The sequence below is a fragment of the Elephantulus edwardii genome, unplaced genomic scaffold (assembly GCF_000299155.1).
Source record: "Elephantulus edwardii isolate Elephantulus edwardi_28Jun2011 unplaced genomic scaffold, EleEdw1.0 scaffold00494, whole genome shotgun sequence".
Lineage (NCBI taxonomy): Eukaryota > Metazoa > Chordata > Mammalia > Macroscelidea > Macroscelididae > Elephantulus > Elephantulus edwardii.
The window spans coordinates 392,539-405,559 of NW_006400244.1; the positions used below are offsets into that span (position 1 = coordinate 392,539).

Sequence of the window (13,021 nt, forward strand, 5' to 3'; positions counted from 1 at the left end):
ACATAGGGTCGCTATGAGTCACAAACAACTCAACAGCACATAACAACAACAAACAACACTATAAAGTCAGAATCAGAGAGTTGAAGAGGGAGTTTTCAGAGCCAGTTAATCTTACTGGCGGAGATTGCCCATACTTCTCCCACAGAGTAGCGAGTGGCCTCGAACTGCATGCCCTTGGAACTGCCATGCAGCTTCTCACCACTAGGCCACCAGAGCTGCCTGTAAACCATGTGGCAGTTCTTTTATGAGAGTTTCTTTGCCTCCACTATCTCTTCTCTCTGTACTCTCCTTCCTTTCTGTCCATCTACCAGCCTCTGTGGGATTGGCTAACCTTCTCATCCATTAAGGCATGGCCTCCTGGCCAGGACCATGAGCTGACCAATCCTGTCTCAATAGGCCACAGACGATTCTTCTGCATACCCTGCTGGCCAGTCAATCATTGTGAAGTGTATGCCAATCATCAGGCAGGCTGCAGCCCAAGACTAGACAAAAACTATCCAACCACAAGTTGTTTACAGTTTACCCAGGAAATGTCAACCAACCTGGTCAAAAGCAATAGACCCTCTGAGGGAGAAAATCAGGGTAAGGCAACTCCTCAAGTCTTTCTTGTTGTTAGGTGTCATTGGCGTTAACAGAACTCAAAGTGATCCTGTGAACAATGGATCTGAATCCTGTTCTATCCTGTACCATCATTATTCTCTCTGGTGCACTTGAGCCCTTTGCTACAATCTCTGTGTCACTTTATCTTTTTAAGGCTCTCTCTCCCTTGTGCTGACCTTTCCAAGCATGATGTCCTTCTTGAAGGACAGGCCCCTCCCAACAAAATGTCCAAGGTATGTGAGATAAAGTTTCAGCAAGTTTCTCCAAAATCTGTTTGTTCTCCTGGCAGTCTGTAGGATATTCAGTGCTCTTCTCCAACATGAAAATCAAGGCCAAAGGCCATGTAATGTCAAAGATTGTTTGTTCAAAATATCTTCCTTCTTGCTGTTGTTGTTATTACGTGCCTTGGAGTTGCTTCCAACTCATAGCAACCCTGCGTACAAAAGCCCTGAAACCTATTCTTTCCTATCCCAACCTATTGTCTCTGAGACAACCACCCTCATTACCCCAGTCACTGAATCAATCCATCTCATCAAGGATCTTCCACTCTTGCCTTGTCCCTTTACCCTTCCAAGCATGATGTCCCTCTTCAAGGACTTGATTAAGTGTTTGCTTTATGAGGAAAAATGCAAGCCCTGCACTACTAAAGGCCTATATAAGCATAGCTGGCCCACTGCTCACAATCTCTGCAACACCAGCCTGCATCTCCCACAGTCAAATGAGTCATTTCCCTAATGGATTTGAGTCTCTGTGAGACCTTCCAGTGAACCATTGAATCAAGGAACAGAGAAGTGTGGCAACTAAATGGAGGAGAGAAAGCTGGTGTTGGAAATCAGGGAGTGGAGCAGCAGATCAAACATTTGGGACACTGTTGAACTCTCCCCTTTTGTAAGGAGCCTGCTGCTAATCTTAGCAGAACAGATTTTGGGAGGCTGCACAGTGGGGTGCTGAGGTCCCCACAGGGCAGCAAGGCTGGTGGCTGGGTGGCCACCAAAAGACAGAGAGGAAGGGCCACAAAGACCAAAAAGCCTACAGCACCCGTTATTCCCAGGCAGTTTCCCTACAGCACCCGTTATTCCCAGGCAGTTTCCCATCCAGTAACCAGGACTGACCCTGCTTAGCGTCCAAGATCAGACCAGACTGGGAGCAGGGCACAAAAAGGAACTCTTTCACCACAAACACAAGCACAAGCACCAGGGCTTCAACATCATTTGAAGGGGACACAATTCAGCTGTGTCAGCATTTTAAAAAACCAAACTAGCGGCTTTGTTCACAATAGCAAGAAGTTGGAAACAACCTAAGTGCCCATCAACAAACGAATGGATAGAGAAGCTGTGGTATATTCACACAATGGAATACTGTGCTGCATTGAAAAACAAGGAACTAATGAAATATTACTCAAAATGGGTGACCCTGGAGGACATTATGCTGAGTGAAGTATCTCAGTCACAAAAGGACAAATACTGCATAGCGCCACTGGGACTAATGGGACTGACATCAGGGTTGGGGTAAGACTGAGGAAAACTGGATAAATTATGTCTACTGCATTGTAACAGATGAGGGAGAGAACAGTTTAAAAGCGATATATGATAGGGTATTATGGTTATTACGGGAATCCAGAATTAAGGTTGCATAGTGGAGTGCATTCAGGGCGGGGCGGGGGGATTGTATACCAATGAAGAAATTTATCTTTTGGTTTTCGAAGAGAGGAGCAAACTTGGGGGGCGGGGGGTGGAGGGTAAAGAAAAAAAGTGCAACAATGAATGAATGGAAATGCAAAATCTCTGTAAATGTTCATTAAAATTAATAAAATAAAATTTGGGGGGTAAAAACAAAACTAACCAGTTGTGATGTCAACTTCATTTGATGAAGTAAAGTCCAATCCACAGGGCACCCATGTGTCAAAACAAAGCTGCTCTCCAGAGGTTTTCCCCTCAGTATATCACCAGATTTTTCTTGCCGGTTGTCTTGCTAAATGTAAGGACTATCTTGCTAAATGTAAGAACTCTGAAGCATCTACTCTCCAAAATCTCCATGGAGATTTACCCTAAAGAAATGAGAACTCATCTTTGCGCCAACTCCTGTATACACGTGTCTATACCCACAACCATCCAAAACTGGGAGCAACTCAAATGTCCCTCAGCCAGTGCGGAAACAAATGAACCATGGTTCATCCTGACAAGGAGCGCTGCTCACCAGGGAGAGTTCCCCACTCCTTCAACGGATAGACCCAGGATGGGCCTCCAGGATGCTGTGGAAGAAGCTCATGCATATTTCCACTCAGAGAACATTCTGGAGAAGGCAGGAGCAGCAAATAGAAGTAGTGGCTGATTACAAAGAAGTAGTTCTTGTTGTCTTGTGCCCTTGAGTCAGAACCGACTCACAGCTGACCCTTTGGTGGGTTTCAGAGACAGTAAATCACATGGAAGGAGACTACCCATCCTGCTGCCTTGGAATGAAACCACATGCCTTTTGGAATTGCAATGTAGCTTCATAACTTGGGCCACCAGAGCCCCCTACAAAGAAGTACAGGAATCTAAAACAGAAGCCACTGTTATGCTAACTCATGATGGTCCTCTGGTGAGTTTCAGGGTGGTGGTGTTCTTAGGTGCCATTGAGTTGACCATGACTCATCGTGACTCCATGAACAACAGATCTGAACCTCACCCTTTCCTGCATCATCCACATCATCCCTGATATGCTTGAGCCTATTGTGACAGTAACTATGTCAGCCTGTCCTGTTGAGTCTTACTCTCTTTCCCTGATCCTCCACCTTTCCCAGCATGATGTCTTCTTCCAAGGACTGGCCGGCCCCTCCTCACAACATGCACTAAGGACATGAGATGAATGTGTCACCATCCTTGCCTCTAGGGTTCACCCTGGTCACACTTCCTCCAAGACAGGCTTGTTTGTTCTTTTGGCAGTCCATGAGGTATTCAGTGCTCTTCACCACCACCGCTTCTTCTGTCATCCTTATTCATTGTCCAACTTTTACACGCATAAGAAGTAATTAGTCTTTAAACTGACAGTAATTAGTCTTTAAAGTGCTCTTTAGCACTTTAGAGAAGTCCTTGACAGCCTATTTTCCCAGTGTAACACATCTTCCAATTTCTTGACTGTTGCTACCATGAGTATTAATCGTAGAGCCAAGTAAAATTAAGTTACTGATAACGTCAATCTATTCTCCATCTGTCATAACATTGTCTATTGGTCCAGTTTTGAGGATTTTTGTTTTCTTGACATTGAGATCTAATCCATATTGAAAGCTGTCTCTCTTCACTTTCTAAAAGCATGATGGTGTATACTGTATAATGCAAGTTGTTGATGAGTTTTTCCGCTTCTTGAATGATTTGCTCACCATACAGATTGAACGTGTTCTGTGCCTTTGGAATTGGAGTGCAGCTTCTTACTACTAGGCCATCAGTTTCACAAGATTGTATTGTTGTTGCTGTTGTGTGCCATCAAGTTGGAACCGACCCATAGCTGACCCTCCAGTGGGCTTTCAGAGCAGTAAATCTCACTGGAGAAGATTGCCCATTTTTCTCCCACAGAGCAGCTGGTGGGTTCAACCATCAGAGACGTGCTTCAGGAATCCGAGAGTCATATGGATTCCTTGGAAAGGGAGGGACATCCTGCTCAGAACGGTGGAGGGTCAGTGAAAGAGGAAGACCCTTGATGAGATGGATTGAAACAGTGAGTGCTGCAATGGGCTCTAGTGTGTCAGAGACTGTAAGGTTATCACAGAGCAAGGCAGGATACAGATCTGTTGTTCACAGGGTCACTATGTGTCATACTTGACAGCACCTACCAACATCAACAGTATGAGTTGGAACTGACTGGGCAGTAGTAAGTGACAATTTATGTGGTGTCTCACAGAATCGAAATGGACTCAACAAAGCCCCAACAAATTTTATTGATCATGTTCAATTGAAGGTCACAGAAAAAAAAAGTTTTTTTATGAGGTTTAGAATAGTAGCCACCATAACAAGCTCACACACTTAACCACAAAGGTGCCACGGGACTGGGTACCACTCAATATATTGTCCTCAACACAATGGCAATGTGTTGTTATCAGTAGACCTGATTGAAAATCCTGTGGATTGGTGGTGTTGTGTACCGTCAAGTCAGACCGACCCACTGCTGACTCTCCAGCAGGTTTGCAGAGGCTGTAAATTGCACTGGAGATTGCCAGTATTTCTCTTATGGAACAGATGGTGGATGCAAACTGTGTACCTTTGCATTGACAGCACAATTCCTTATCATTAAGCCACCAGAACTGATCATCAGAAGGCCACCAAAGAATTGATCCCTTTGAGCTATGGTGTTAGAGAAGAGTGCTGAACATCACTTGGACAGCCAAAAGAATATGTCTTGGGAGGTACAGCCAGAGTGCTGAAGACGATAGGCTTTGCCTCACTTAATTCAGGTATGTATGTTGCTAGGAGGGACTATTCCTTAGAGGATCAGCGAAGGAGAGGAAGACCCTTGGCCACGTGAATTGCCACAGTGACTACCGCAATGGACACTAATGTTTCAGGAAGTAAGAGATTGGCACAGGATAAGACAAGGTTCAGATCTGTTGTTCATTGAGTCACTATCAGTAGTATTCTACTTGACCGCACCTAACAATAAACCACCAGAACTCCCTCCTCTGGATTACTTGCTGGAAGTGAGGAGGAATATAAGTGCTCCCTCTAAGTCCCTACTGGAAAAGCTAGACCACCTGTCCTGAAGCTGGCAGGTTAGGATAAGAACAGAGCCCCCAGGATGAATGGGGGAGCACCTTTTCCCGAGGCCATGCATGGAATGGTCCCAGCCATCGAGACTTCTCGAGGTGGACGGGTACTGAGCTCAGACACTAGGCTTGAGGTTACCCGTCCAGGCCCCAAAGTGGGGGCTCCTACCCTTTAGGACTCTGTGGAAGAGGAAGACACCAGGGGAGACACTCATAACCAGCAGGGATGCCACATGGGTGCTGAAAGCAGATCTCCATCACCACCCTTGCCACACACACACAAATGTCCTCCAGGAGGATCAACCTGGGCCAAGGCCAGGTCCCCCGCCCTCCTGTCACCCACTCCACTCTTGGGGGCCGGGGTGAGGTCTGGCACAGAAGGTCCAGGACAGGAGTAGGGAGTGGATACCACTGCAGCACACAACAAGGGCTACTGGGTCTGCCTTAAGTGCAAGGGCCTGTCCCTCTGATCCACAGGGCCCATGACCTGCCACCCCATAGCCAAGTGGCCAAGCTGGACTTGGAACTAGGTGGCCAGCACACAACCAATGGGAGGCATTCTGCAATCATTAAAAAGTTGCATAAGCAGAGGGAATGGTCACAAGGACACTGGACAAGAGGCTGCCCAGGACACAGAGGAGGGAGGGACAAGGGAGAACAGCTCTGGAAATACCAGTGACCTTGGGGGTACCTGCTAATAACTCACTCACCAGCCCTCCCTCTGTTGTCCACCATAGGGGCTTCTCCCTCCCTCCCAGGCATCCCTCAAAAAACAGTCGTCCACCCACAGAAATGCCATAGGGTCCAGCAATGGTCTATGATCAGATCTTTTAATTGTACATGTGTCTCAGGTCCTCTGTAGGGGGGAGAACCCCCTTCCTCACTTGAGTCCTCGATACGTGGTTACAATCTGGCGTCATGGTCCATTGTCGGTGAGAGGGTGGACGAAGAAGGGATGCAGCCTCCTCAGGGGAGGGCACTTAGACCTGGGGAGAGAAAAGGGGCCAGTGTGGTCAGCTAATGGATAAAGAGGGGAGAGGGTTCCCCCACCTGGCTGTCCCCTTGCTCACCATGGTTGTATTTGCACTGCTTCAGGGCCTCGCTGAATCCCTCACACAAGGTCAGGTCACTCTGGGTGGTTGAGCAGTCCAGGAACTGCCTGATCTCATAGGCACAAGGCCCCAGCTGTTGGGGCTGTGGAGTGCCACGTGTGGGGACCTGGTGACAGAGATAGGGTCTCCATACACCCAATCTGGGTCCCCCCAGCAGGGTGAACAAGCATGGGGGTGGGAATAGTGGGGAGGAGGCTCTAAAACATCCCAGGTCCTGGCTTTCCTCTCAGGTATGAGTCTCTTCTGCAGCCATTCTCGAAACCTTCCAGGTTCAGCCACACTGATCCTGTCTCCAGAACCCCTGATTTAGCAGCAGAGCGCTCTCTGGCTTAAGTAAGGACTGGAGGTGAGGGGGGAGCTGGGAGGCCGGAAGCAGGTAGGTCAGCCAGAATCGGCCTCAAGGTCACCAGCTGCCCAGTGCCCTTGGGGAATGGCCTCGCAGGACCAGGCATGGGTGTGGGGGCACAGGGGATACGGAGTCTTTCTCCCTTCTCTGCTGGGTTTAGGTGACCTTGAGTTGCCTTTGAGGCCTGGGACCCGGTTTCCATCTTTAAAGGCACAATGTTCGTCCTCCTGTTTCCCCTGCACCCCAGGCTCACCTGCTGGGTGGTAGGCTGCGCAGGAGGCTCCGAGCTTCCCCCGCTGAAGGCTCCGGTCAGGGCACTGCCCACCACGTGTCCCACGGCCGAGCCCACGGCCACCCCGGCGGCAGTGGACGCCATCTGGGCCATGAGACCTGGCTGTCCTGAAGCCACGGGGGCCGGGGCCGGAGCCGAGGGCTGTGCAGGTGCGGGCGGGCGGGCGGCAGGTGCCGCTGGACGGCTGCGGAACGGGACATAGTGACTGCAGGTCGAACCCCCAGCCCCTGCGGGTCCCAGACACCCCCCTCGTCCCACTCATCCCCACCCCCGCACATGGTGACAGGATCCCTGCCCTTTCCCCCACCAAGATGGCGGGGAAGCGGCCAAGGTCACCCTGGGCCTCCCCGGAGAGTATCCACGCCTCCCGGGGTCCTGTCCTGTAGCCCCCGCGGCCCCACCTAGCTGGCCGGGCAGCCACGCTGCGGCTTCCCCGGGGCATCTCGGCGCAGGCAGGCGGGGCGAGCCGGCGAACTCAGGGGTGCTTCTGCCTCCCCGACTGGAGCGTGGCCGGGGATCGCGGATCCAGCAGGGGGCGGGCTGGGGGCGGAGCCTCGGCGACAACACGCTGACTGTGGTCACCGCCCCGGCCGGGGGCGGGGCCTCAGGGACGACAAGCTGGCTGGTCATGACCCCAGAAGGGGAAGGGGCCTTGGGGACCAGCCATCGTCCAGCAGGTGGCTGGTATCCCCTCTCCTCACATCTCCCGTGTGCGGCGGACTCCTGCCTCTGCTGGGAGCTTGATTCTGCCAAGCTGCGTGTCAGGGACATCTGACTACCTGCGTGGCCTCAGGTAGACAGAGTAGGGATAAAAGGACCTGAACAAGCCCAGGGACCAGTCTTCAAAAGCCCCACCACAAAGGCCACACCTGGATGCCCTGGATCTACTCGGACCTCCAGGCCCAAGTAGACCTGCGGCCGGCCTTGCCGCCTCCTGCCATCTGGGAGGTTGTGGATTTTCTGCTTCTTTTCCCAGTGTCTTTGTAACTGTCAGGTTGTTTATACCCGTTGGGAGAGTCTGATGTTTTGGAGAAAGTGCAACCAGGAGGCAAGCGTGGTGAAACTTCATCTCACATAGTTTGAGCGTTTGTGTCAACATCTAAGAAAAAGAAATCATTCTGGGAAAGGTGGTGGGGTCAGAGAAAAAGGAGAAAACCCTCAATAAGATTAACACAGTGACTGTAACAGTGTGCTCCAGTGTATCTGAGATGGTGCAGTTAGGGAAGAGTTCAGATCTGTAGTTTCTAATGTTACTATGAGTGGTAACAGACTTGATGGTGGGAGCTCTGGTGGCCTTAGAAGCTGACCTGCATCCTGAAGGCACACGGCTTGGATTCACTAGCTGCTCCATGGAAGAAGAATGGACTCTCCTCCTGTGGGATTTACTGTCTCAGAAAATGTTGAAGGGTCAGCTATGGTTTGGTTCCAACCAGACGACACACAACAGAGTCAATGGCCCCTAACAACAAAATCAGCAACACTGAATAAATGTTGGTGGCTCAACCCACCCAGTTGCACAGAGAAGGAAAAGACTGGTGATCTATTTGTAGAGATCACAGCCAAGAAAATAGCGTGGAACAGTTCTCTGTAATGCCTACAGCTGTGCCTCTGAGATGGCTCTGTGCCGGAAGGTAGGACAGGGAGACCTGCTGCCTGTGTGTGTCTTTAAGTGGCTGCTTGATTAGGACAGCTCTGCTGTGGGCACCTTGTATCACAGGCCACATGAGTGTAGGGTGAGGAGGAAGGATTGCGTGCCCTCATAGAGACCTTACATGACAGAGGAGACTGCCTCAAGGCTGCCATCCCCACCCACCACTTATTTAATTATTTATTTGGAGGAGAGCTTACACATCATACTGGTTTCTAATTCACATGCATTTTGCTTTTTAACACTGTAATGGCAATTTCAATTAATCACTCAGACACATTCTATTTTATAACATGAATTACCTATGATGGAATGTTGTTGTTGTTAGGTATCATAGAGTCGAGTACGACTCATTGCGACCCTATGATCTGAACTTTGTCCTATCTTATGCCATCTTCACACTTTCTGACACACTAGAGACCATTGGAGCAATCACTGTGTCAATCCAACTGGTCAAGGGTCTTTCTCTTCTTCGCTGACCCTCCACCCTTCCAAGCTTCATGTCCCTCTCCAACGAATAGCCCCTCCCAGCAACATCTCCAAAGTATGTGAGGCAAAGCCTCATCATCTTTGCCTCCAAAAAGCACTATAGCTGCACCCTTTCCAAGACATATTTGTTTTTTCTTTTGACCGCCCGTGGGATGTTCAGTGCTCTTCTCCGAACACCACAGCACAAAGGCATCAAAGGCATCAATTCTTCTTCTGTCAACCTTATTCATTGTCCTGCTCTCAGATGCACAGCAAGTGTTCAGATCATGGCCTGAATCAAACACCTCTGATTAATTGCAATGTCTAAACAACCTCTTATAACAGATGTTGCCTCTCCCTTGTTGTTGTTGTTATGTGCCATCAAGTCACTTGCAACTCATAGAGATCCTATGTACAACAGTCCTGAAATATGCTCTATCCACCTACTCTCATTACCTCAGTCATTGTATCAATCCATCTCATTGATGGTCTCCCTCTCTTTCTCTGTCCCTCTATACTTCCACTTTACTATGCAACTCTTATTCTGGACTGTTCTCATGCAAATAATAACTAATCATATATTCCATTTAAACAGTTCTCTCCCTTATCTGTGTCAATGCAATGTATATTATTTATCCCCTCTTTTCTTAGTTTTCCCCCAAATCCTCATGTAAGTCCTGTTTTAGAACAGTGACATTATGCAGTATTTGTCCTTTTGTGACTGAGATATTTCACTCAGCATAATGTCCTCCAGGGTCACCCATTTTGTATATTTCATGAGTTCCTTGTTTTTCAATGTTGCACAGTATTCTGTTGTGTGAATATACCACAGCTTCTCTATCCGTTCATTTGTTCATGGGTACTTGAGTTGTTTCCATCTCTTTGCTGTTGTGAACAAAGTCACAATAAACATGAGCATGCATATATCTGCTTGTGTGACAGTTCTGGTTTCTTTAGGGTATATTCCCAGTAGTGGAATTGCTGGGTCAAATGGTATTTCTATTTCCAACTTTTTGAGAAAGCACCATATCACCTTACAGAGTGGTTGCACCATTTTATACTTCCACTAACAGTGAATAAGGGTCCCAGTTTCTCCACGGCATTTGTTGTTTGACAGCAGACTTTCCCAGTGCAATTTGTCTCTTGATTTCCTGGCTGCTGTTACCAAGAGTGTTGATTGTAAAGCTAAGCAAGCTAAAACTGTTAATAATCTCAATCTCTTCACCATCCATCATGATGATGCCAATCAACCCAATGGTGAGAATCTTTGTTTTCTTGATGTTGAGCATTAGTCCATATTGAAGTCTGCAGTCCTTGACCTTCTGAAGCAAGCGCTTCAGGTCCTCCTCAGTTTCAGCAAGCAGGGTTGTGTCAACTGCATAATGCAGGTGGTTGATAGATCTTCCACCAATCCTGATGCCACATTCCTCCTCATACAGCCCAGCATCCTGGATAATCTGTTCTGCACAAAAATTGAAAAGGTATAGAGACAGAAAACATTCCTGACATACATCCTTCCCAATTTTGAACCATGCAGTGTCTCCTTGCTCTGTTCTGATGACTGCCTCCTCGTCCAAGTATAGACTTCACATAAGCCAATCAAATGTTCTGAGATTCCCATTCTTCTCAGAGTCAGCCACAGTTTATTGTGATCCACACAGTCAAATGCCTTTGCATAGTCAATGAAACACAGATAGACATTCCTCTTGTCCTCTGCTTTCAGTCAAGATCCATATAACATTAGCTGTAATATCCCTAGTACCACAGCCTCTTCTAAACCCAGCCTGCATATCTGGCATTTCTCTGTTGATGTGCTGTTCCAGTAATTTTTGAATGATTTTCAGCAGAATTTTGCTTGTTGTAATGGTAATGATATTATTTGATAATTTCCACACTCTGTTGGCTCACTTTTCTTTGGGATGGGAACAAATAGAGATCTCTTCCAGCCAGGTGGTTGTCCTCCAGATTTCTTGGCACAACTTGGTAAGCACATCCAGGGCAGCATCTGTTTGTTGAAATATGTCAGTTGGTATGCTGTCAATTCCTGGAGCCTTGTTTTTTGCAAATTCTTTCAGAGTAACTTAGATAATAGTAAATACAAATAGCTATTCATCTCTTTTATTTTGGTCATATTGTTTGGAGAGGCTATTCCTTGGAAGGGAACATCATACTTGGGAAGATAGAGAATCAGCAAAAGAGAAAATTCCCAATGAGATGAATTGACACAGTGACTGCAGCAATGGGCTCCAGTGTGTCAGAGATGATGAGAATGGCACAGGATAGGAAAGGATTCAGATCTGTTGTTCATAGGGTTGCTATGAGTATTCCTGAACTTGACAACACTGATCAATACTTTTTATCACCCCATCTCATTATGTTTATACTACACCTTGCCTTTTCTTTACCCCCACTCTGTCCATCTGTACACTAATCTCTGTTGACATCTAGTGGGGTTATTACCCCTCTGTCTTCTTCCACATCCTCTTCTCCACTTCCCCTGTTTCTTTTGAACAATTATATATACTATGTTCCTATTTGCTTATTGCAATAGCCAGATTGTCCTTTCATCAGTTCTTCCCAGATTGACTCCCTTGTTTTGCTCCTTTTTAGTGTCCATTGCCTGTACATTCTATCTCTGGTCTCCTGATTCCCCACACTCCCAAGTTACCCTCCTGTTTTCACAGTAGCAGTCTTAGATGGTATTTGTCTTTTCTTGACTGAGTTATTTCACTCAATATAATGTCCTCTATACCCTTTCATGTTGCATAGTATTTTACAAATTGATTGTTCTTTAGTGCTGCATAGTATTCCACTGTGTAAATTTACCACCATTTCTCTTTCCATCTGTTTGCTGATGGGCATTTGAGTTGTTCCCATCTTCTTCTATCGTGAGTAATGCTGCTGTGAACATAGGTGTACACACATTTGCTCATGTATCAGCTCTGATTTCCTTGGGGTATATTCCCTGTAGTGGAATAGCTGGAGCATATGGGATTTCTATATTTATCTCTTTTTTATCACAATAAAGAACTTTTATTAAACAATACATTCTGGTTTTCACAGAAGGAGGGCTGGGACTCAGAGGCTCATATAATTCAGTTGGTTTTGTTTTGTTTTGTTTTGTTTTTTCCCATTCATTCACAGTTGCACTTTTCTCCCTGTCCACCCCTCCCACCCAGTTCGCTCTTCTCTTTGAAAAGTAAAAGAAAAATTCCTTCATTGTTATACAATTCCTCCCCCCAAGTCCACTCCACTATGCAGCCTTCATTCTGAACTCCTGTCATGACAATAATACCTAATCACATATCCCTTTAAACAGTTCTCTCCCTCATCTGTTTCAGTGCAGTATACATAATTTATCCTATCTTTCTCAGTCTTCCCCCAACCCCGATGTCAGTCCCATTTTACAACAGTGGCACTGTGCAGTATTTGTTCTTTTGTGACTAAGATAGTTCACTCAGCATAAAGTCCTCCAGGGTCACCCATTTTGAATAATATTGCATGAGTTCCTTGTTTTTCAATGTCACATAGTATTCCATTGCGTGAATATACCACAACTTCTCTATCCAGTCGTTTGTTGAAGGGCACTTAGATTGTTTCCAACTTTTTGCCACTTAGGTTGTTTCCAACTTTTTGCTATTGTGAACAAAGCCGTGATAAACACGGGTATACATATATCTGTTTGGGTGGCAGTTGTGATTTTCTTTGGGGTATATATTTATCTAGTATTGGTGAGATGAGATGGACTGGCATGGGGCATTTTGAGTCGGATGACCATATGATATATTACTCTGGAGATGAAAAAGTGAGGAAAAATGGA

The 13,021-nt window shown here is 46.9% G+C and overlaps 2 protein-coding genes across 2 annotated transcripts in view; one reads left to right on the forward strand and one right to left on the reverse strand.

Annotated features, from left to right (window-relative positions):
• Positions 1 to 6,301: 6,301 nt before the first annotated feature.
• Positions 6,302 to 7,527, reverse strand: CHCHD10 (coiled-coil-helix-coiled-coil-helix domain containing 10). Its single transcript, XM_006903015.1, has 4 exons — positions 7,487 to 7,527; positions 7,047 to 7,269; positions 6,406 to 6,553; positions 6,302 to 6,321 (listed from the first exon to the last, which is right to left on the reverse strand). The coding sequence occupies exons 1-4, from the start codon at positions 7,525 to 7,527 to the stop codon at positions 6,302 to 6,304; spliced, it is 432 nt and encodes a 143-aa protein (XP_006903077.1).
• A 431-nt stretch (positions 7,528 to 7,958) lies between these two features.
• MMP11 (matrix metallopeptidase 11 (stromelysin 3)) overlaps positions 7,959 to 13,021 on the forward strand; it is a 22,107-nt gene continuing 17,044 nt past the window's right edge. The window contains exon 1 of the mRNA XM_006903023.1: positions 7,959 to 8,033. Coding sequence (XP_006903085.1) covers positions 7,959 to 8,033 — 75 coding nt within the window. The remainder of the gene's footprint in view (positions 8,034 to 13,021) is intronic.